This window comes from Microcebus murinus, chromosome 5, assembly GCF_040939455.1.
Source record: "Microcebus murinus isolate Inina chromosome 5, M.murinus_Inina_mat1.0, whole genome shotgun sequence".
Classification (NCBI taxonomy): domain Eukaryota; kingdom Metazoa; phylum Chordata; class Mammalia; order Primates; family Cheirogaleidae; genus Microcebus; species Microcebus murinus.
In genome coordinates this window covers 69768872-69790576 of record NC_134108.1, presented here as the reverse complement: position 1 = coordinate 69790576, position 21705 = coordinate 69768872, and the positions used below count along the sequence as shown (strand labels likewise).

At 41.0% G+C, this 21705-nt stretch overlaps 1 protein-coding gene across 2 annotated transcripts in view; it reads right to left on the bottom strand.

Moving 5' to 3' along the window:
* Window positions 1-19694, bottom strand: part of TBX18 (T-box transcription factor 18) — a 31360-nt gene extending 11666 nt beyond the window's left edge. Inside the window, exons 1-5 of one of the 2 annotated variants that reach the window (XM_012755454.2) lie at window positions 16816-19694; window positions 15460-15664; window positions 13144-13245; window positions 9973-10144; window positions 3449-3616 (exon numbers count right to left, since the gene is read on the bottom strand). In XM_012755454.2, the coding sequence (XP_012610908.2) occupies window positions 3449-3616; window positions 9973-10144; window positions 13144-13245; window positions 15460-15664; window positions 16816-17107 (939 nt within the window). In that variant the 5' untranslated portion in view covers window positions 17108-19694. Of the gene's footprint in view, window positions 1-3448; window positions 3617-9972; window positions 10145-13143; window positions 13246-15459; window positions 16321-16815 lie in introns of those variants that run through there. The other variant, XM_076003135.1, reaches the window with a different exon arrangement.
* Window positions 19695-21705: the final 2011 nt, after the last annotated feature.

Sequence of the window (21705 nt, the reverse complement as noted above, 5' to 3'; positions counted from 1 at the left end):
GAGTCTATTGTTTACCTTTCTTCCATTCCCCAGGCATTTTAATATCCTAGCAGTAAATCTAAAAGAAAATTTCAGAAATCATCTAGAACATTCACCTACTGTGAAAAAAACACTTCCCCACTCCTTTCTAATCTGCATAAATGTAATAGATAAGTTTGTTATACTTCTAATATTCCTAGGGATGGAGATTCTAAATCATCTGTTGATAACTAGTTGTATGTTTGACAATCCTCTCTGAGTTGAAGTTCTTCCTTTTAACTCTAGGATGTGGTTTAATCCTGTTTCTCTCACTTTAGAGGTCACGTAGGACAACAAATATTCAACTTCTGTTTAACAGTTATTTTTACTTTTGAATATCGTTAAGCTGCTATGCAGTCTTCTCTTCTTCAGAATTAGGTAATAATACACACACTCCTTTAATTTTCTACCTCTGTGTTTTTCTTTGTCTCTCCTTTAACTTTCCTTGAGGCTCTCATTTGACAGTTTTATTCTTTTGTCTTTTATCTGTGGAGTCCTAACCTGGTCAGAGCACTACAGTGAATGTCTAACCAGCGGTAACCACTACTTGAAGGTTTTAATAATATTAAATCCCATACTGCATGTAGTAGAAATAAATGGTGTTTTATTTTCTAGCTTTTTAAAATAAATTTTATTATGTTATATTTAAGGTATACAACATGATGTTAGGGAATACATATGGATAATGAAATGGTTCCTATAGACAATGTTTTATTTTTACCTAGAGTTCTAATTTTTTGACTCACAATCAGCTTCTTGCCCACTAAGACATCAACATTTTGGGGAAGAGGATTGTTACAAATGGTCTAATCATCTCCATTAAAAAATTCTTTATTTTAGTTATGCCATCCTGAACTCAACACTAATAAATAACATTCCATCTGTTTCTTACCAGGTCTCTCTACTTTGCCCAGAGGAATTTACAGCCTATTTTCTAAGAAGCACATCATTGCTTTGCTTTCTAAATTCCTTGGCTTAATGAACTCTTCAAAGTTAATGAACATACTTCTGATTGCACCATCTTGGCTAAGGACAAAACTGTTGGATAGCACTAAGACAAAGAAAGGCATCTTTGGAAAGTCATCTGCAGGCCCCTATGTTGCCTGTGCACGCTCTCAGCCATCCTCCAATCAGCCATGCAACACTTAAGACACATGTGCTCCATATGATACTGTCTTAGGATGTGGATAAAACTACATATAAATGATATAATGAAAGGGTTGATAATTAATTCACTATGTCTGCCATTCTGTAGTTGAAGCAATTCTTCTCTACAGATCATTATGGCTCAATTTTCTGTTCATTTCAATGAAGTTAAATAACATCAAATAATTTACATATTCATTTAAAATACTATTTAAAGAATATAGATTTATATAATGATTCCTTATCTAAATTGAGATATATCATTATTACTATCATTATTTTTACACTAACATCACTGTATTTATTGAGTGCATAGCCTGTATGCTACATTTTATGCATACTAATTTATCAAAATAATTTATGCATAGCTATTATCCCAATTTCATGTTTTCTTTTAAACTGAGGCTTAAGTAATTTTCCTAAGATCAGGTGGTTGCTAGCAGTAGAAATGGGCTGGGACCCTAGGTTGCAGAGCCCATGCTTTAACAACTTGGTGAGTCTGCTTACCAATTTTCCAGAAGTTATTAAAAATAATAGCCAGGAAATTAAAAGTGAATGTGATTCCATTTTATCTTTATCAATTTCCCCTCTAATTTTTTTTGCCATGTTAATCAACTCATCAGTGTGCACTAACTGGCATTAGTCACCAACATGTGCCAAAAGCCCAGGGCATCACACTTACTGTACTTACAGAGTGTAGGGAGAAAATACACATAAAAGACAGTTAATTTATGTGTATATGAGAGAGAAAGACAAGATGAATTTGGGTTGTTAAAAGGGAACTACGGCCGGTCGCGGTGGCTCACGCCTGTAATCCTAGCTCTCTGGGAGGCCGAGGCGGGCGGATTGCTCGAGGTCAGGAGTTCAAAACCAGCCTGAGCAAGAGCAAGACCCCGTCTCTACTATAAATAGAAAGAAATTAATTGGTCAACTGATATGTATATAAAAAAAAATTAGTCAGGCATGGTGGCACATGCCTGTAGTCCCAGCTACTCGGGAGGCCGAGGAAGTAGGATGGCTTGAGCCCAGGAGTTTGAGGTTGCTGTGAGCTAGGCTGATGCCACGGCACTCACTCTAGCCTGGACAACAAAGTGAGACTCTGTCTCAAAAAAAAAAAAAAAAGGGAACTACGCACCTCTGCTATTTTCTCATTATGCATTACTTTTTTGCCCCCCCAAATCATTTTCTGTCCCTAATTATCTCTTCCTAATTATCTCTGGACCTTCTAAAGGTTCTATTTCATGCTCCTTCCTAAAAGTCTGTATAAAAGAGTGGCGATGCACGCATGAGAGGACAGAGCCGTTTCAGTGGTGGGACTGGCGTCTCCACACAGATGGGAACTGCTAAGCCGCTCAGCCCTAAAGAACACAGGGGATGGGATCCAGATCTCCCACACTTTACAACAGAAACCATAATGGAGAGATTATGAAGACTTATATTTTTAATTGTGATGTATATAACTGTAACAAGAAGTAAAGACCTACCTAAAACAATTCTGCTGATTGCTGAAATAAAAAAAAAAAAAAATCTACCACAGAGCACATCCACCTCCATACATTCCTTATGAAAACTAGCTGCGGTTGCACAGATTACATATTTGCCTCCAATTCAATTTTCCACCTACTTGACACATGTAGACACAGCCTTAAAGAAATACATATATTGACTCACACAGAAAAGAAATAGTTCACTCACTTCTCAAAGTGTTTATAACTTTGTGAAAGGGTTACTCCACAACTGCTGATCTCTCAGACTACGAGCATGTACATCACCCTTTATCACAGTTAAAGCATATCTTGAAAGATATTGCCCTTTTTGTATATATACCAAAATGACCATACAGGATAAATGCTTCTGAAATATTTCTCACAATTCATGGGCTGTAGTTTTAAAATAAGATGAGCTACCAAATCCCATGCTCTATAATACAATTCATCATTTTTGTACTTTACATGTCTGTTTCCTAGGCAGTAAACATGCTTTCTAATTTTAATTATGACATCATGATTCAATATCTCAAAATGGAAAGTAAACCTATACTATCAGTCATGAGACATATTCTTGTCTTAAGAAGTCCTCACTGGAGTAGCCTTACTTGGGGAATCATGGATAAACAATTGTTATTACTATACACCCATGCACATGCATGCTCTCTCTCTTTATATGTCATATATGACAAATCCTTTATGATAATTCATAATATTTAGACATAGTGAGGACAGCTAACTTCCTATTTATACCTGCAATGAAAAGTCTAGAAAGATACCAATTCTGAGAACAATACCTGCTGATTCTGATAGGCAGTGACAGTTGTGAAGACAGTTTCTGGAAAGGAGAATGCCTTCACTCCCTCCCCTGAGGGAACAGGCTTGATGGGAGAAAGATCATCTCCACAGTCTTTACGGATGACGTGGACTCGCGGCTGGTATTTGTGCATAGAATGTAGAATGATCTGTATCAAAGAAAGAAAAGTGAAATTTATCAGGAACCTCTGTTCAACCTCAACACCATGACTAAATATTTAATATGTTAAATAAATCCATGTTGGAAATTAACATTTCCAAGGATACATATTTTATTCCAATTTAATAAAATATATCAGAATTGAACAGGGAGAGCTAGGAAGTTTTTTTTGTAAAATGTAAATAAAAATACAAAATAAAAATCACTATGCACTGTGTACAACCATGTGAATTTAACATCAAATTTTCTGTTGCTAAAAATACAGGAATAAATGCTTAAGCATTTTATTTATAATGAGCCCAATGGAATACAAAGTCCAAACCAATAAAACTAAAAATGAGATTGAAATGATTATTTAAATTGCACCACAGCCATTCTTTAAAAATAAGTATTTGCACACAAGGTTTTCTTCAGAGGGAATTTTTCCCTAATCAGTGACTACATATGTCTATTCAAAGGCAAAGGGGATTTTAAGGACACACTAGCATCTGCTTTGTATGTGGCTCACAAAGTCTCTGGTTTGCCAGGAGAGCCCAGTGTCCACTATTCCATCACAAGGCGGCTTCCAAAACTCAGGCTCCCAAGAATGGAAACGCTGGCTCTCTCAGACTCTGTTGGAGAAATATGACAACATGGTTCAACTACCTTCTACCCAATGGTGCCACTTCTAAGAATTTACCCAAAGGAAATATTCCAAATTCAGAAAAGCTTTTTGTGTACAAAAATGTGCATCACATTATTTACTATAGCGGAGGAACTACAATATATCAGCAAGATTGAGGGCACCTTGCAGATATTTGGACCCGGTAGTTATTTTATTTATTTTTTTCCAGAGATATGTTGGGGAAAAAAGAATAATAGGTGAGGGGGAAGCTGAGGTCTGCTTCCTGCCCTCCAACTGGGAAGGCACTCCCCTTCTCTGTTTGATAGGCAGGGCTTTGTGTGACATTACACTGACATATTTAAGTATGAAAAAACTGACATTAATCTTCCAATTTATAAATAAGAAGCTAACGTCTACACGAGCAAGAAACTTCTGAATCCTCAGGGATGGACCCGGAAGCCAGGTCCCTTGGCTCACGGCTGGTCTTCCCACCACCACGTTTATGTGCATTCACTATGAATATATATTTTGCAGGCAGGCGTTATCACTGGGCCAGGCCCAAAGAGGCAGTCGATTAAGCTCCAACTCCCTGACTGGTGTTTTAGAAGTTTTGATCTTCACATACTCTTTTAGATATGAACATAAAATAGCAAAAATGACCAACAATATAATAACTGTTAATGTTAACCCTACTTTCTGCCCTTCCCTCTTTATTTCTCAAAATGACATTCACTTGATATCTTGGGTAATAGGAGAGTTTAAGGGGGAACTCTTCCTCTTCTCCAAACTAAGAAACAAAGTGCCAGTGGTAAACAAATAACAATGAACAAAATAACAACATTTATAAACTAAAAGTAAGTGCATAGCCAATTCCAGAAGATTGGACTGACTTGGAACGAAGGAAACAAAAATTTTATAGGTTTCTGTTTACTAGTCAATGAAAAGTAAGTTTTTGTTTTGTGAACACTCTGTTGTCTCAAGCATATTTTTCTATAGAGTTATATATTTTTAAATTTTATTTGTTTATATCCTTACTATATTTCAAAAATGACTTCAGGTGGGGTATATTGGGGTAAGGAACAGAAATGGCTGATGTATATGCCTATGTCTGCACATTAAGGAGCAACTGCCAATAATACTCTGAAGATTGTTCAAGCAAAATAATATATTTTCAATGTTACCTAGAAAAAATTTAGTGTATCCACAGAAATGTTTAGAGAATAACAAACAAGCCTCAGTTCTTCTTTATAAGATAGCATTATTGGCTTTCTAATGAACTGTCAAACTTATAATAATGAGTGGTCAATAATGTTTTGCTCATTTAACAAGTAGATCCAGAATTTCTGGCCTAATAAACAAGCAGACCAAAATGATAATGTCCATCACATTATCTGATGGATATGTTCTATGCTCTCTGTTCTGTTTAGGTTTAGACAGAGAATTTTGGTTTTTTGGTCTTACCTATTAACACAGACAGTCATATGGATCTATGTCCACAAACACAGAGTGCTTTCCCATGTACATGTTAATAAATGTTTTTCAACTTTAAAGACACTAGATTTGAGTCCAAAGAAGCATGATATTGTTTATTTCTGATGTGATGAGTCAAAAGTGCCTGAGGTTTGATTGACAGACAGCTGGATCTAGTCTTACAGAACAGCTCAATAGGAAAACACTCCCTGCTGACTGGAAATTTTCCAGATGACCTGAATTCCCATGATGGAGTTTGTCAAGCAAGGACCAAAGGGGAAACGGATAACAAAAATGTGGCTCCCTGCAAGTTTTGGTGACAGCAGGTACTGACTCACTTCAGTAGGGTAGGGTCAAGGCTGTAACAGTGAATCACGAACACCAGAGCAAGGTGGCCCTATTTCTATTTTACACATGATGCTATATACAAAGCACTCCTCATAAACATGCACTCATTTGATTCACTCACAGTTTTATGATTCCAATATAACCCATGAGAAAACCAAGCCTTAGAGAGCAGAAGCGACATGCCCACAAACACAGATGTGTCGTACCTCAGCCATTGCAAGTTCCTTCCACCAGCGAGACCTCCACAACCTCCCCTAATAACATTTTGCTTCCCCACTTGATCTTCAAGGAGAAATGGACAGTGGTATAGAGTCCTCTGCGGCTGGGGGCACAGAACCTCCCACAGGCCCCTGGCTGTAGCTGTCTGGAGATGCTTCCTTCCAAAGCATCCCAGCGCTAGGCTACAACTGCTGCTGAGGTTTAAAGTGCACCATTACCTATAAAATGTCTTCTAATTTTTCAGGGAAATGCTCACCTAGATGTTTCCTTTTCAGATGGGAAATTCCAGGTGAATAGGGAAACATACACATGATGAGAAGGAATTAGCCTACCAAAGCACATGAACCATCTGCATGTGGGTAGCCCAAGGACCAGCCTTGGTTTGTATAAAAGCCAGCAAAAAGCTGGCTATGGATTCCCCAAGGATCGGGCAGGGATTATAAAGTCTTCACAACATTCAAAAATTAGCTGTGGAGTGGTGGGACATTTCCACTCTGGACTCCCACCAATATGCCTCTCTAAATAATCCCTAATATTTGGACAGCTGAAAAGTGACTTTGAGGAAAACCACACTGGCACACCATCTCATGTCTCATGTGATCCTAGGTCAAGTCCTCGCACTGCAAGGATTTGATTCTGCAACCACTTTGTGTTAAACTAATAAAGGTCTTAGGTCTACATGGAGTTCTCAAGTCACTACGCTGCACACTTGCACATCTTTAGTACAGTAAAACTGGGAACTGAGAAGAGAATAAAAGGGGAGAAAGCAATTTAGAAAGCAAATAAGAAAATCATCTCTCATGTGAGTCTACAGCTTTATTAGAGATTAGAATTACTTCCATTAGATTGGGAGGGGGGTGTGTGCTGGGGGCGGCAGGGGGAGGAACTTCAACCACCTAAGAGCAGAGGGGTAGGTCCACAAGAGCCTCTGTACCAGGAAAAGGACTACTGAATTAGAAAGTCCTATCATAATGGCACTACTGCCTTCTTAAACCCTGAGTCACAATCACAAGAGAATTAGAAACAAATTCCTAATCTCTAATCTAGTGTCTTTTGAGGTCATCAAACTGAGTAAATAAACACACAACAGACACTTTTTTCACAAAGTTTTCCCAGTCTTTCCTGGCTGCCATGGTGCTATCTGTCCTTCTCTAAACTGGCAGGATGTTAATCTGTGTGCAGATTAACACAGATTCTCTCCCTATCTAGGCTAGAAACTCACCCAAAGCACAGACCATGACTTTCACATTCTATAGTCTTCAAAAGTGTTTTTCAAATGAGTAACAAAAAAAGAGCACTTTCCCTCCTACATTCTCCTCTACTATTAACTTGTACATACATACATGTTTACCATTTGCAAAGGCAGTTTCCTTGCTCCTGAACTGCACAAACATATCTCTCTTCCTTTTCCCACACACATCAATTACCCCCATTTATCATCCTGCCACAACCTTGAAAGAAAAATTTCACTGGAAAACAGCACATACTTCTGTAGATTTTGCCTGCTTTCTGCTATGTTTCTGATTTTCCCAATAGTAAAATATTTTAATTATTTAGGGTTAAGCAATCAAATTTCAAATTGCAATCTATTCTTTTGTGTTTTAAACAAATGCTGCATGATAGCTAATTTTATGTCAACTTGGCTAGGTCACATTACCCAGATATTTGGTCAAACATCAGTCCGGATGTTGCTGGTGAAGGTATTTTTTAAAACAGATGAACATTTACATCAGTAGGCTTTCAGTAAAGCATATTGCCCTCCATCATTTGGGTGGGCCTCCTTGAATCAGTTGAAGGCCTTAAGAGTAAACAGACCGAGATCCCAGAAGGGAGAACTCTGATAGCAGACTACTTTCAGCCTTAAACTGCAACATCACTTCTTCCTTTGGTCTCCAGTCTGCCAGCCTGTCCTACACATTTTGGACTTGCCATCTCCTACAATATTGTGAGCCAAGTTCTTAAAATCAATCAATCTTTCTCTTTCTCATTCTCTTTCCTCTTCTCTCTTTCTCACCACACACACACACACACACACACACACACACACACACACACACACACACCCCTCCCCCACATACACATGCTATTTCTGGAGAATGTTGTTTTAAATAAAGTGTAGTGAAATTACAAAGTTAAAATTATATAGGTGGATAAATTACCAGATATATCTAATGTTTGACACCTCAGATATTAGCTATAAGGCCAATAATTTGAACTGAAAGAATTAGAACTATAAAATGATTATAGTAATTTAAATTACTAATACATTTGTACCTTATATATGATAATACATTATTCTTAGGCCCAATTATCTCTTTAAGACAAACATTGTTAAACTATAGGACTTAGAAAAATATAATATACTTAAGGTGTTGATAACAAGTGACACTAAATGGCATTTAGTCTAAAATTTTCTATTCCAAAAAACATCAAAAACCCCTCAATGGATGTACTGCCAACATTTAAGTCAGCTCCCTCAGTGAGATGAAGAAATCAGTGTTATTTCACTGAGGTTAAGTGAAAAATAATTGTGACAACTTGACCATGTTAAATTATAAAAATAAAGAATAAAAAGAAGGGAAACAAAGTAATGCCCTAGAATATGGGACATGAGGTTGGATTCAGAAATGAAATCTACCATGCTACTTTTCTGTTTTAAATCTGAAAAGGCAACAATCAATAGACAAAAAAGCACTGACAACGTGAGATTTTACTAGATGCACCTTAAAAAATCTAGATACTGCATTGGGACCACAATGAAATTTGTATTCAAATGCTTTCATTAAGGTCATTTCCTTAAGATACTGTCTAGCAACTTGCAAACCATATCCTGTCTTCGCTATATTACTAGTTTGTGACAGTTTGCATTTTTGTTTTAAAAGATTTTCTCATAAATATGCTATTTTTATATCACCCTTAGAGAAATAAACAAGCTGGTATTTCTTTTATGTATGATATGTTCTTCAAAAGACATTTCAATCCTGCCGCAATCAAAACCTACTCAAATAACAGAAACCTAATAAAAGTGCAAGCTTTGGACGCAAATCAGTATGTATCCAGAGTTACTTACTTATTAAAATAATAATGTAGAAATCTTGCCTAGGAACAATACTGTATAAAAATTAATAAAGTGTTAAAAAATGTATTATTGAAGTGGCTGAACTTTGACTTACGTATCATGTTTCAGCAGTTTTAGGAATGAAAGGAAATTATTGTTGTAACATATTTTGACACATTAGATGTTATTACAAAACAATTGGGAACTTGCAGAAGGAACACACAAACACTATAAGCCTGGGCAATTACTGAGAAGCAATGAGCCTCAACTGGGAAAAGAGCTAGATGCAGGCAGGCAGGACACAATAAATCATTACCCCTGTTAAGCCAACTCCAAAGTATTCATAGTCAGAGTATAATAATTAGCACCTCATGGGATTTCACACAAATGTTTTGGCTAAAAAAGTCTCTGCCTTGGGTACTTTCATTCCAGTACAAATGCAGTATCTAGTTTTAACCTATTAAATGCCTCACAGGCAAAGTCTATGCAAATACAAACTTGGTTTTGTACATACTATGCACATGCTGATCAACCAAGAAACGAATATTATGATCTTAGAGGTGTCCATTTCCTTCTGGTAGATACAGTATAGTTAGATATCCCTGTGCCATCCAATGGAGATGCATTAGACAGGCCATCTACTCACATGGCCTTGGTCATCCAGTTCATTGTTGGTGAGCTTCAGCTTGTCGAAGCTGATCACTTGTCTCATCCAAGTCTCCCCCGAGGCAGGCGAGTCCGGATGAATGTACACCCGGGGTGGCACAGGGGAGTCAGCATTACCCGCCACCATCCATTTAGAGCTGTGATAAACATACCTAGAAGGTAATGACAAGGCTCTCAGTATACTGTCTACTCATTTCTTGGAATTTCCAACTAAGTAGAATCAGACAAAATGTGTACTCTTTTTTTTTTATTTCAGGTCCAAAATAAATTGATTTCCTCTTGACATCCAAAATAAGATTTCAAGCATTTTTCAGTAACTTTCTGAGGCAGCAATGGCTTACTAGCAACTCAGAGTAAGTGATATGTTAAGGGCTTAGTGAAAAATGTGCACACTGTCACCACCATAACTACAAGTATTTTAATTCTTATGAATCATACTTATTCACTGTGTTCTGATGTTTTCCATTTTCCATCTGGATATTCAACTGAAATGAGGAAATTATTAAGTTGTCAAGCCCACCTCTAAGTAAATCTCAAAAATACTTGAGAGTTATATCATAAAGTGTCCTCTACTTCCTTCAAGATCATTTCCCATTTTAGGCTATGATGAGATAGACAGTAGAAAGGCAAGAGGAAATTGTCAAAAGTTCTAGGAACTTTTATTTTAATAGAAAAAAAGTTTTATCTGTTATTTGGAATTGGAATTATTTGGGGTTATTTTTTCTATATTAAAGGACAAAGTATTCATTTTAATTTTAAAATTTTGTATTATCATAAAATGTAGGTCCTTATCACCTATATTTCTTTCTTGACTGTTCTTTCAAATAGTTTTCAAATGTTACTAATCAAAAAATAAATCAAACTTCGAAAATGATGGCATATCTAATTAATATTACTTTTCTAATTAAGAAACAAACATTCTATTGTTTATATGTCAAATATATTCAGTAAGAATACATTTAAATAATAATATTTCAATAAATAAGATCTTAATATTTAACTCTATATTCAGATTACTATTAATGTTAATATAAAATAAAAAACTAGAAACTAGTATATTAAGAAGAGTATAAAATAAAATTATATACTTAGATGTTTCCCTTTCATTTGTGTTAAAATATAGCATATAATTTAAAGCAATAATTTGCAAATAGTCTCAAAATTCTGTGTAGTATACAAATTTCTTTTAAAGATCATGAAACATTTTCTTAACATCTCTGGTAAGTCCCTTGGTTTCAACTATGATCACATATTTCATTTTAAGCTCAATATGCCTTTAATTCCTTTAATATGTCTTTAATTCCCCTTTCTTGAGAAAAAATACACATCATAAAATTAAGGCAAATTTTTTTTTTAAAAAAAACCTTCCTTTAATTGGTATGGTATAATTTCAATAAATAAATTCCTAACTGTGGGCCTTTGTGAATATTAATTTTGCATTCTAATAAGTGACAATCATTTTTAACTTGATCAAATACCACTCCTTTGAATCAAAGAACAAGCCAATTTTTTTCCTAACACTCGGGAAAAAGTTGGAGAAAATAAAATGAAAATCTTAGAAATGCAAGAAAAAAACTGCACTGTGGAAATGAATTGGGTTACTATCAAAATAAATAGAGTAATATGCTCTATCAAAACCTTGAAAAAGTATGCATATTGAATAGTTCAAAACTCCATACCCGCTGAGAGAATAAATACTACATGTTACACATTCTTTACAGAACATACTAAGACAAATGCTAAAAAATTTCTTCTTGGGAAGCAATGTAAATGAAAGCAAATTTATGTTTTACAATTTGATATTTTAAAATCTGGTGTGTTAATATTAATTTGTGAAATTTCCCTGCTTTCTGTGAGAGTAAATAAGAATCAGTTAAGTAAAATAAACCATCTAAAATATAGGGAAAATGTCTGGAGAAAGATATAGGAGACAACTTCAGAAAAGAAAGTGATAATTTCTAAGCTCATTAAGAATTATATTATGTTCCTCAAAACAAAACCCAAGTTGGAATATGGGTTTTAAACCAAGTATATTTAAAGAATGAACTTCGATGCCTTCTAGCTTGTCATGCAGTAGAAAATTTTAGCAAAACTCCATAACGACTTAAAATAAGTAATACAACTTATACACAAAACAAATAATACAATTGTCCTTTTCATTACCTATTTTTGTAGGATTTCCTATGCTCATGTACTAATTTAAATCTGAGTATTTTTGATGTCATAAGCCTGTTTAAAAAAACTCCCTAAATTTTTTAAAGTGTTAAAAACCAAATCTGATTTCATTTAAAAACTTACTGAACACTCTGTTCCTTAAAAACAAGAAACAAAGACCAAAATTTAAAATGGCATCTTCTGATCTTCCAAACACTTAAAACCCCCTTATTTAAATGTTAGCATTTTTAACACTTCAGAAAAATAAAAAGCAGTGTGCTGAAAATTGCTGATTTGCTTTCTTGCAGAAGAAAAAGAGCAAAGGTTAGTTTAAAAAACGTGTATCTTCAAAGTTTACTTCATACCTATATAAATATATTCTCTTTCAAAACCAACATATTATAAAGATTTTTTTAAAAATCATTACATTAACTATCAACTAAAAAACAAAAGAAAGGTAACAATTAACTACCGGTTTAGAGATATTTTAATATCATAATAAATTATAAGATTTTATTTTTCTTTCTTATAGAAACCTTAATTTTGTTAAATTAAAAAAGCCTACAGACATGTTCTTGAACATAACAACATAAAGGGAATTTATGTGAAGATCAAAAAGATCATGAAGAAAATATAACATTATTTAATATAAATTATATCTACAAACATTACATAACATTTTCTCTCAAAATTCTAAGGGACATGTGAGCCAATATAAAAGATGCATTTAGTTTAGCAACACCAAACTAGCCCCATTTAAAAGTCTTTGATACTTAAAAACATTACTGTATCTATTAAAAGCAAGCAAAAATTAAGCTTCCACATTTGCTACAAGAGAAGGCACCATCTGGGCTGCTGGAACCCATGGGCGGTGGATTATGGATCTGGAAATTCTACAGACTTCTGGAAACAAAGATCACAGTCCTCACAGATCAAACAAGCACTAGCTTACAAAATCCTAGCAGTTCTCGTATCGCCCTGTCTCTAATCACTGTACCTGTATCTTTTGTTGTCCACTGGCACAATATCCATGGCAATGTAATATTGCTGGTGAGGATCTAATCCTGTGATCTTCACTCTCATTGCTGGAAACATGCGCCTATTTATAAGGGAGGGGAGAAAAAGGGTTTGGTTTTTTTGTTTGTGATTAAGGATGGAGAATGAATAAGCAAAGAAACCTCTTGAATCTCTAGTTTTAATATGGGCAAATTTATAGCATTCACTTTGGTAATATAATTCAAGGAGTCAGAACATAGGAGACATCAAAACTGAGGTTTTTAAATGTAATTTGTTGCACCCTATGTACATGTGTTCCATGTTTACTGAAATGTCAGTATAGCTAAAAGTAAAAGAATTGTACGCTAGAGTAATGGCACTAAAGAAAGCACTTTATTTTTTTAAAAAACAAAATGCATATTTACTTTAATACTACAAATAATAAAATGTACCAAATGGTAGAAATAAAAAATTTGAATTTCTGAAAGTGATAAAATATATTATAATGTGAAACTTTAAAAGGGTTATAAAAAACCACAAGGAGCCAATGTGCCATGCTATAACCAAACAATATGTTCTTTATTGAGACAGGACTTCCTGTCTGCAGCATGGTAAAGGTGAAGTGCAAAAGTTGCTCTAAATTTGAAAGGTATAGTAAAACTTCTTTATTGAAAGCAGAAACTAAACACAATGTATATTTACCAAATCATTCCTTCCCCCGCCATACCTGGAAAATGCTTTCTAATTTAACCCCACACTCAAAACTTTGATAATTAAAACAAATGAAAATCTGCATTTCTTTGGGCTTCCCAGAGATGTGTATCAAAGGAGATGCTAAAGTAAATGCACCTATCGCTTTAAGAAGGCACAGCAGCAAAGAATTCAACAGCAAATAATTATATATGAAAAACAAATTCAGGAGCTCTTTTAAAAAAATGTTTCATCTACTGATTTATGTCTAGGACCCTTCCAGTTAATCTAATTTTTGCTAATTTAATGTATAACACAAATTTTAGTACTGTTATTTACCAATTTTTTCTATAACAGTAATACTATTAAAGACCACTTCCAGAGAAAAGAAAGTCCATTATTCCTAACTAGGCACGAGAACAGTTTAATATGCTGGCTGTTTTAGTGTTATTTCAGTGCACCTGTAAGATAAAGAGTAAAGGTCTTTAACTACATCCTTTATAAGACAACTGTTGCTTTGTGTTGTTGAAGACTGAATTTGGATCATTAATAAAAGCTCTGTGAAAATGTAGAAGGTAGCATATGGATTCAATAAAATATGTTTTTGTAATTTCTAATAAGTTTGGATACTTTTATGCTATCCAGGTTTTTACCATGTGTACTCCCTGAAAGAATTGTGTGTGCTTTCTAACTAGTGTTCCTTTTAAGGAAGCACACTATTCAGATTTCATTGCACTAAATGAACTGAAAGCTTTAAAATGCAAATATTTCTGTGCCTACCTCAAATTAGTGTGATCTGGCCAACAAATTCATTTATTCTGATAACAGATAAATGTGCAAATTTCACACTTTAAAAAAACCCGATATAACGTCTTATATTTTTTTGTTTGTTTGTTTGTTTTAGTATTCTTCTGCAAATCAGGCTAACCTGTTGGATTCCACTTAGGAAAAAAATGTAACCAGGCACTGTGAATCTATAAACAGGAAAGATATTTTAAAAAGGGTAATTATTCTTGCAGCTACACAGTATTAAACATGTATTACGGGTGATTCCAGTGACTTTTTATTCTAGTTTAATATAAAAATAGCGCAACCCGTCCTGTTTTCATATTGCGAGGAAATCTTTTGATAAAGAACCAGCCTGGAAGTTTCAAACATGAAAAAGCAAACCATAGTTTACTGAAGAGTTAACTGTGTTTAAAAAATAGAAAAGGAAAATTGAAAAAAAATGAAATGTGTTTCCTAAATCCAGAACTGATAACTAGAGCCTAAATAAATGCTTGGACTGTTGTAAACATGACCTCGAATCTGTAACTACGGGGAACATCAACCGCGACAGCTGTGGCATCCGCGGGCGACAGTAATTTTGCCCCTGGCATTCAACCAGAGAGAGAGGTCGGGCTGTTCCCCTCACTGACTGCGTTCGTGGTAGATATGCAAAGCCAGCCTCCAAAGTGAACCACCATCCTAGGCCTCGTGCCGCCAGTCCCAAAATGCTAACCAGAGCCCCCCATCGCGCTGCAGGCCCTTCTTCCTAACCCTCTCCTTTGAACTGCGGGTGGAGTGGGGCCAGGGCCGAGGGTGCTGGGGGTGGAGGGGGCCGCTTCTGCGCCAGCTCGCCTTTTACCTGCCGGCCTTGGTGATGATCATCTCTGTGCCGATCTCGTGAAAGCGCTTCCAGAGCTCAGCTCCCTGCAGATCCACCCGAGGAGCCTGCGGCGCGGGCAGCGGGGTCCCGGATGGGGCCAGGGCGGGCGCCGGGGACCCCTTTGGGGAGCCTCCCGGGGACGGCAGAGGCGAAGCGCCCTGCAGGAAGCCATCTTCACAGCCGCCTGGACAGCAAAGGACAGAGAGGGGGGACCAGTGAGGGCTCCAGAGGGGAAGCGGGCCGTGGAGACGGCCCCTCTCGGCTGGTGGCTGGGAAGAGGAAAATGGCCCGGAGGAAAACGGAAAGCTCTGGTGCCATCGGGTTCTTCTAACGAACAGGCCCATCGTTAAGAGAGTGTGGTCTGTCCGGGCCCCTAAGACCCGAGCCCGGGAAAGACGCGCAGGCCGCGTCCACCCCACCCCTGGGCCTTCGCGGGGCCAAGGCCCCAGCAGAAGAGGTGTCACGCCGCTGCCAGGGCCTGGGACGCGTGCCCGACGGAGTCTGAGATGAGCTCCACAGTCCAGAGTCCCCGGTGCAGCCCGGGACACCTCCCGCGCCCCAAAGCGCACGCAGCAGACGCGCCCGGACGCCCGCCCGGGACTCTGATCCCAAGACTCTGGGCCTCCCTTCGCTATGGGCATCTGAGGCGCCTCGCTTTGGGCCCGACCCGAGGCATCCTCTAAAAGGCTCTGCAGACTCTTCCCGCCAAACTCCCGGCACGGCCTACGCCTCTAGCCAAGCAGAGAAGCCGCTAGAGGAGCGTGAAAAGCCAGCCCGCGGTCGCCGTCGGCCTTGGCAGGATTCTAGGGCGAAGGGAAGGGAACGGCTCCGCTACCCCCGGGAAACCACGTTTGCAAATACGCCGCCCTCTTCCTGGTTTGCACAAACGGTTTAGGGCATCCGTTCCGGTTTCGGGGGGGTTATGCCGTCGCTCCCCCACTCCCGCCCCATGCTTTTAAAAGTTAGGAAAGAAAAAGAGCACCCATTGGCTGGAACCCCAAGGGAGGCAGATGCAGGAAGCACAGAGCTGCGCCGCGCGGCGCCGCCAACTGCTGCTGCGGCCGGCGCGGGGCGCCGAGTGGGCGGCGGCAGCCTGCGAAGCGAGGCTGGAAGCGGCATTTCAACCGTCTGGAGGTGACCCGGTTGCGCGGCGAGCTTTGCGCCTGACACCCACGGCCAATGCGCTCGTGGCTGAGTTGCCCCGGCCACGTAGGGACACTGCGCGCACGCACACGCACAGACTCACAGAAGTTCAATTCCAGGCGGCAGCGTGGGCCGGCGGGGCCCAGGAGGGGACGCACGGAGGAGAAGTTAGGCGGGAAGGGGCCGACTCACCCGCAGCTCCACGCTCCAGGTCTGCGCAGCTCCGGGCGGGCCCGGGCGCCGCCCCAGCCGGCAGCGGGAGCGCAGCGCAGTCGTCTCCCTCAGAGGAGCCGTTTTCGCCCGCGCCGCCGCCGCGGCTGCAGCCTCCGTCGTCCGCGGCCCCGGCTGCCTCCTCCGCGCCCAACTTTCGCCGCTTCTTTTGAAGCTGTTGCTGCTTCTCGGCGCCGATCAGCGCTTCCACGGAGAAGGCGTGCGCCTTGAGGCTTAGCATGCTGCACGGCGAGCCCCTCCGCTTCTCGGCCATCCCCGCCGCCCGGCGCCCGCCCGCCCCTCTCTCATATACACCCGCGCGGGCACACGCACGCACTCGCTTTTCTTCCCCACCAAAAAGCGAACCGCTCGCGGGGCCTCCCGAGGTCTGCCCCCTGCCCCGCCGCAGGCAAAAAAACAAATTTGGCGTTTCCTTTTTCTCGCTCCTGTCGGGATCCGAGGCACCAGCGACGCGCCCGCCAAGTTTCCTTCCCTCGGTCTCGCGCGCGCTCTCACTGATGCACTCCTTCGCTCCCACCCCTTCCACCTCCTCCTGCTGCTCCAAGATCTGCCTCGACTGATGCGCCAGAGAGGACTAACATGGGTAAAAAAACACTCTGTGGACACAAATTAGGGATTGTAATTGAAATTTGTTGCCTTCATCTGTCAGCACTTCCAGGCAGGAGAGCGGTGGGAAGAACTTGCTCATTAGTGTCAATAAAGCGGCGTGGGCGGAGCCTGGGGCCCTGTCAATCACCGAGACGGCCGGCCAATCGAGAGGCGCCGACTCCGCGCAGCCCGCGCCCACTTCCTTACATGGTTGCGAAAAAGTAGGAGTGAAAAGCGCCGCCGTCTGGCCTGGATGTGCCAGTCCCACGCGCTCTGAACCCAGTCGGTCTTGCAGCCCATATCCCAGTCTAGCCCTGGAGTCTCCAGCTTTCTTCCCCAGGACCTAGAAGGCGGAGGCTCCTGGCTTCAAACCCAGACGTTCACCAAGTTAGAATATCAAGAATCTTTCAAGGAACCTTAAATTCCCGTCCCATTTCCGTATCACTTAAATGTCGCTACAACTCGGAACATTTGGGGAGTGTGGAGTATTCACAGCCACAAGGCCCCTCCTTTCTCATTTAAACATTCCTGAGTTTAGTAGCACCCACTTTTCATCTGCTAGGCTTATTTAAGTTTTACTCCTGTGAGGTTTTTCTTGAGGGAGACGGGCTCACAAATATTTAAAACCTTTATACTTAAGAATGCAAAATGTTACATTAACGCTCAGTCCCTCTTATAAACTAGCCAGAAAAATCATGCCCTTTCCAGAGCCTCCCTTTTCTTTCAAAGAGTGGTAATTATTTTAAGACATAAGCCAAGGGATTGTCATTCTGTATGTCTTTAATGATATAGACAATTTTAAAACCCCTTAAAAACTTCTCAAAGTGAAATAACTTTTAAGACGCAATAAAATTCCCCACTAAAATTTTTTCTCTGTGATTTAACGTCACTTTGTATTTGTCCTGCTTTTGACAATTTACCACATTTATCTCAGGCTTTTAAGGAGTCCACTTGTTTCTTTAAAACAAATTCTAAAGAAGGTAGAGCTTTTTAATTGAATGATACCAAACATGCAGACGTTACAGTTGTTTTTGTAGTTTCAATTCGACATTTTGTTAGGATTAACAAAAAATATGTTTGGTGTGAACAGAACAAATCTCATGTAGAATAAAATTAATAATGCATATTACTATTAATCTTCGGTGTAAGATACACGACAAAAGATTTCTTTTTGCCTCTTCTTCGTTCAGTTCAAGCTCCACAGCCATTTGCTGAGCGATTACCTGGAACTTCTCTGTAAACTTTCAGTAGAGTAGCTTCTGGGAGTAGCTTTGCCTCTGGGATTATCTTTTTACCGTAGCTAGGGGGAACGCGCGGTTCCTCAGAGTCCGGACCCCGCGGCAGGAGCTGGAACCTAACAGGTGGTGCCCAGAGGCACGTGCACGCCGCCCAGCCAGACCCAGCAACCTTAGGGTCAAAAAGGACTCTGTAATTTCCTTACCGAGGAGAGCTCTTTGAAACGCTTGAGAAACGAACTCTATTGCAAGAAATTGTTTTGCATTTTTTTAAAAAAAGCTTTTGGACTGCTTTGGAGCAGTCCGGTCATACGTATGTGGGACTCCAGGCTCCGCGGTACCCTAGGCCTGTATCATAGCCTAAAAAATAAGCGTAAACCCTGTTTCTGAAGCTTGGCCCAAGGCAGCCGCGAGCAGCAGAGCGCAGAGAGGCCGTCTGGAGAGCTTGGGCTGGGAGTGGGAGTGGGATGAGGTTGTGGGGGTGGACTTGGCAGGAGTCGCGGCCCGAAGCTCTGTAGGGCTAGGGCGCCTGAAGCCCTATTCAGCTGCCTGAGAAGCCAGAGCGCCCCGCCCTGGGCCTAGGCTGTTGTTGACCCGAAGGAGGAGCGACCCGCTTGCTCCTCCGAGTCGTCCTTGCAGTCGCCCTCGGAGACTTGGCGGCGCTGCGGCCCAGGGGTGGAGTCGCCCCAGCCCTAAGGTCGGCTTGGGCCCCGCTGCCAGGGCAGGGGGAGCTGCTCGTCCCCAGAAACTGCCAGGGACAAACGCGGTTTCTGATGTGAAGCCTACTCTGTGGATGAGTTCTTGTCCTTTTTTCTGTCCCGCAGCTCAAAGCCACAGGCGCTCTCAGGATCACACAGCAGCAGCGAGCCCTCCTCTTTTCCTCCTCCACTTCTTTCGCTTTTACCCTTGGCAGCAGGCTCCCGGCGCGCGGACACCTGGGGACTGGTGACCGCATAGTCCACAAATGGAAAGCCTGGCCTCACCGACTTCCGCGATGCCAGACAGAATGTAGCCCTTAGAAATAATCCAAGTGTGTGCGGGGCGCCCAGGGCAGAACAAGGGCACTCGCCCCTTAGTCTAGGCTACCGAGAACCACAGCTGTAGAGCCGCGCCGCTGCTCGCCACTTCGGACCTGCGCTGAATCTGGCTCAAGCTCCCGGACCGCGACCAGGCAGGACCAGCTAACCCTATCCCCACCCAGGAACAGAGGGTCGCAGACTGCAGTCCTCCCCCACCCTGGCCCCCGTGAAGGGGTGTCGAACCTCGCCTGGGCAGGAGAGGGAAAGAAACCCCAAGTTGGCTGACAGGCGGAGTAGCGGCCTTCAGAGTGATGGAGAAGCCATCACCCTAGCAAGGCCTTTCCTCAAAAGAGAGGCATGCTCTTGCCAGGGCAGAGCCAGGCTCTTGCTCTTTATGGGAGAACAAAGAGAGGGAGGACAGGGCACGTATTAGCCGGAGGACAGGTCGGCGACGCGCGGTCGCGCACGTGCGCGTGTCGGTGTGTTTGTGTGCCTGTGCGTGCATGCGCGTATGCACCTGTGCAAGTGTAAACGTGGTGGATGAGGGGTTGTACGTGCGGGGGAGTGTGTGCCTCCTATCGTTTTAGGAGAGAAAATATCTTTTCTCAGAATGAGCTATGCTAAGGAAACAAAACTGAAAGAAGCTGTCAGGCCTCTTGCAAGAGCAGCCAGCCGGACTCTATATCAAATAAAAGTTACCCGGAGACGAGCATGAACAGAATGAGTCAGTCTCAGGGACTTAGGGGGAAACAGAAGGACAGAAGATCCTTGAGCATCCTGATCTGGAATAATGGTACACTGTGGCATCCGAGTCTCGCAGGAAGGAACGCTAACTGTTGGGTGGATGGACTTATGTTTGAAAAGCGTATCCGGTCTCTTCTTTATTTTTCTTGGTGAAGTTTGAAATTGGACAGTTCCGAAAGATTCTTTTTTTAAAAAACTCATACTTTCTGTTGGCTCCCACTGTGCGTTTTAGCCCGGAGCCTGTTTACACAGCATTGATATATATGCATATATCTAGTTTGCTATTTGGCCTTACCTGACTTATAAAGCATTTGTATTTTATTTATAAATAATTGTTTTTTTAATTGTAAATGTAAAAGCCATAGGCGTCAGAACTTCAATCTCTAGATAGACTGATGTGTTTTTCTTTCACATTTGACAATATCGCCTAAGTTTTTAATCCTTATGTTTGATTTCCCAGCCTCAAGATCTGACATAGGGAGGTGAACCCTGGCATAGGTGAGAGTCTGTTTTTGGCCCCTGAACTCGGGGCGCATCAGGTGGTCCCCGACTTTCCAGTCTGGACCCAGACTTCCTTCCCCCTCATAAAAATACTTTTATTATTAGCTAAAAGATGAACTGAACAGAAATAAAGAAACAGGTAGGAAAGTAGAGGTGGAGCAAGGGCCAAACCGAAGCACCAAGAGGGGTACTCATTTGGCTGTCTTCCTTTGTAATCTAATCTGGGAAGGAGCCATATCCTAACTGGGGACAGTGGACTTCAGACGTCGCTTTGGAGTCACCAGGCAGCTCCGCATAGCGGGGCTAGGGCTTCCTCTCTTCTCCATTCCTGCTCCTCCGCTTTCTCACTCTCTCTTCCTTCTCTTTGCACGTACTCTTCTGGCCTCTCCCTCTGATATTGGTTAATGAAAATAATGTTATAGCCTGTATGTTTACAAAGGCTACGGGAGTAAAGTCAGGCAGTCGGGGGCTCGACGGCTGCTCTCGCAGACTTCCAGCTGGCTCTGGAGCTTGCGCAGCAAACGCAGGCCGCGTGAAAAAAGAGATCCCGAGCCGCAATTCCTCTCTGCTCGCTCCAGTCGCAGACTTGCGCACACAGACATCACCCCCTCACTTGGCCACTGTTTTTCATTCTTCCCTCCCAACAGCCCCCGAGATTCTCAAGTCGAGAGCCAGACTCGGTCGAGCTAGAGCTCATAGAGTTTCTCGTCTAGCGTTGTCAATCAATGCTCTCTTCTCCCTGGACCTCAGGGAGGTGCACGCGG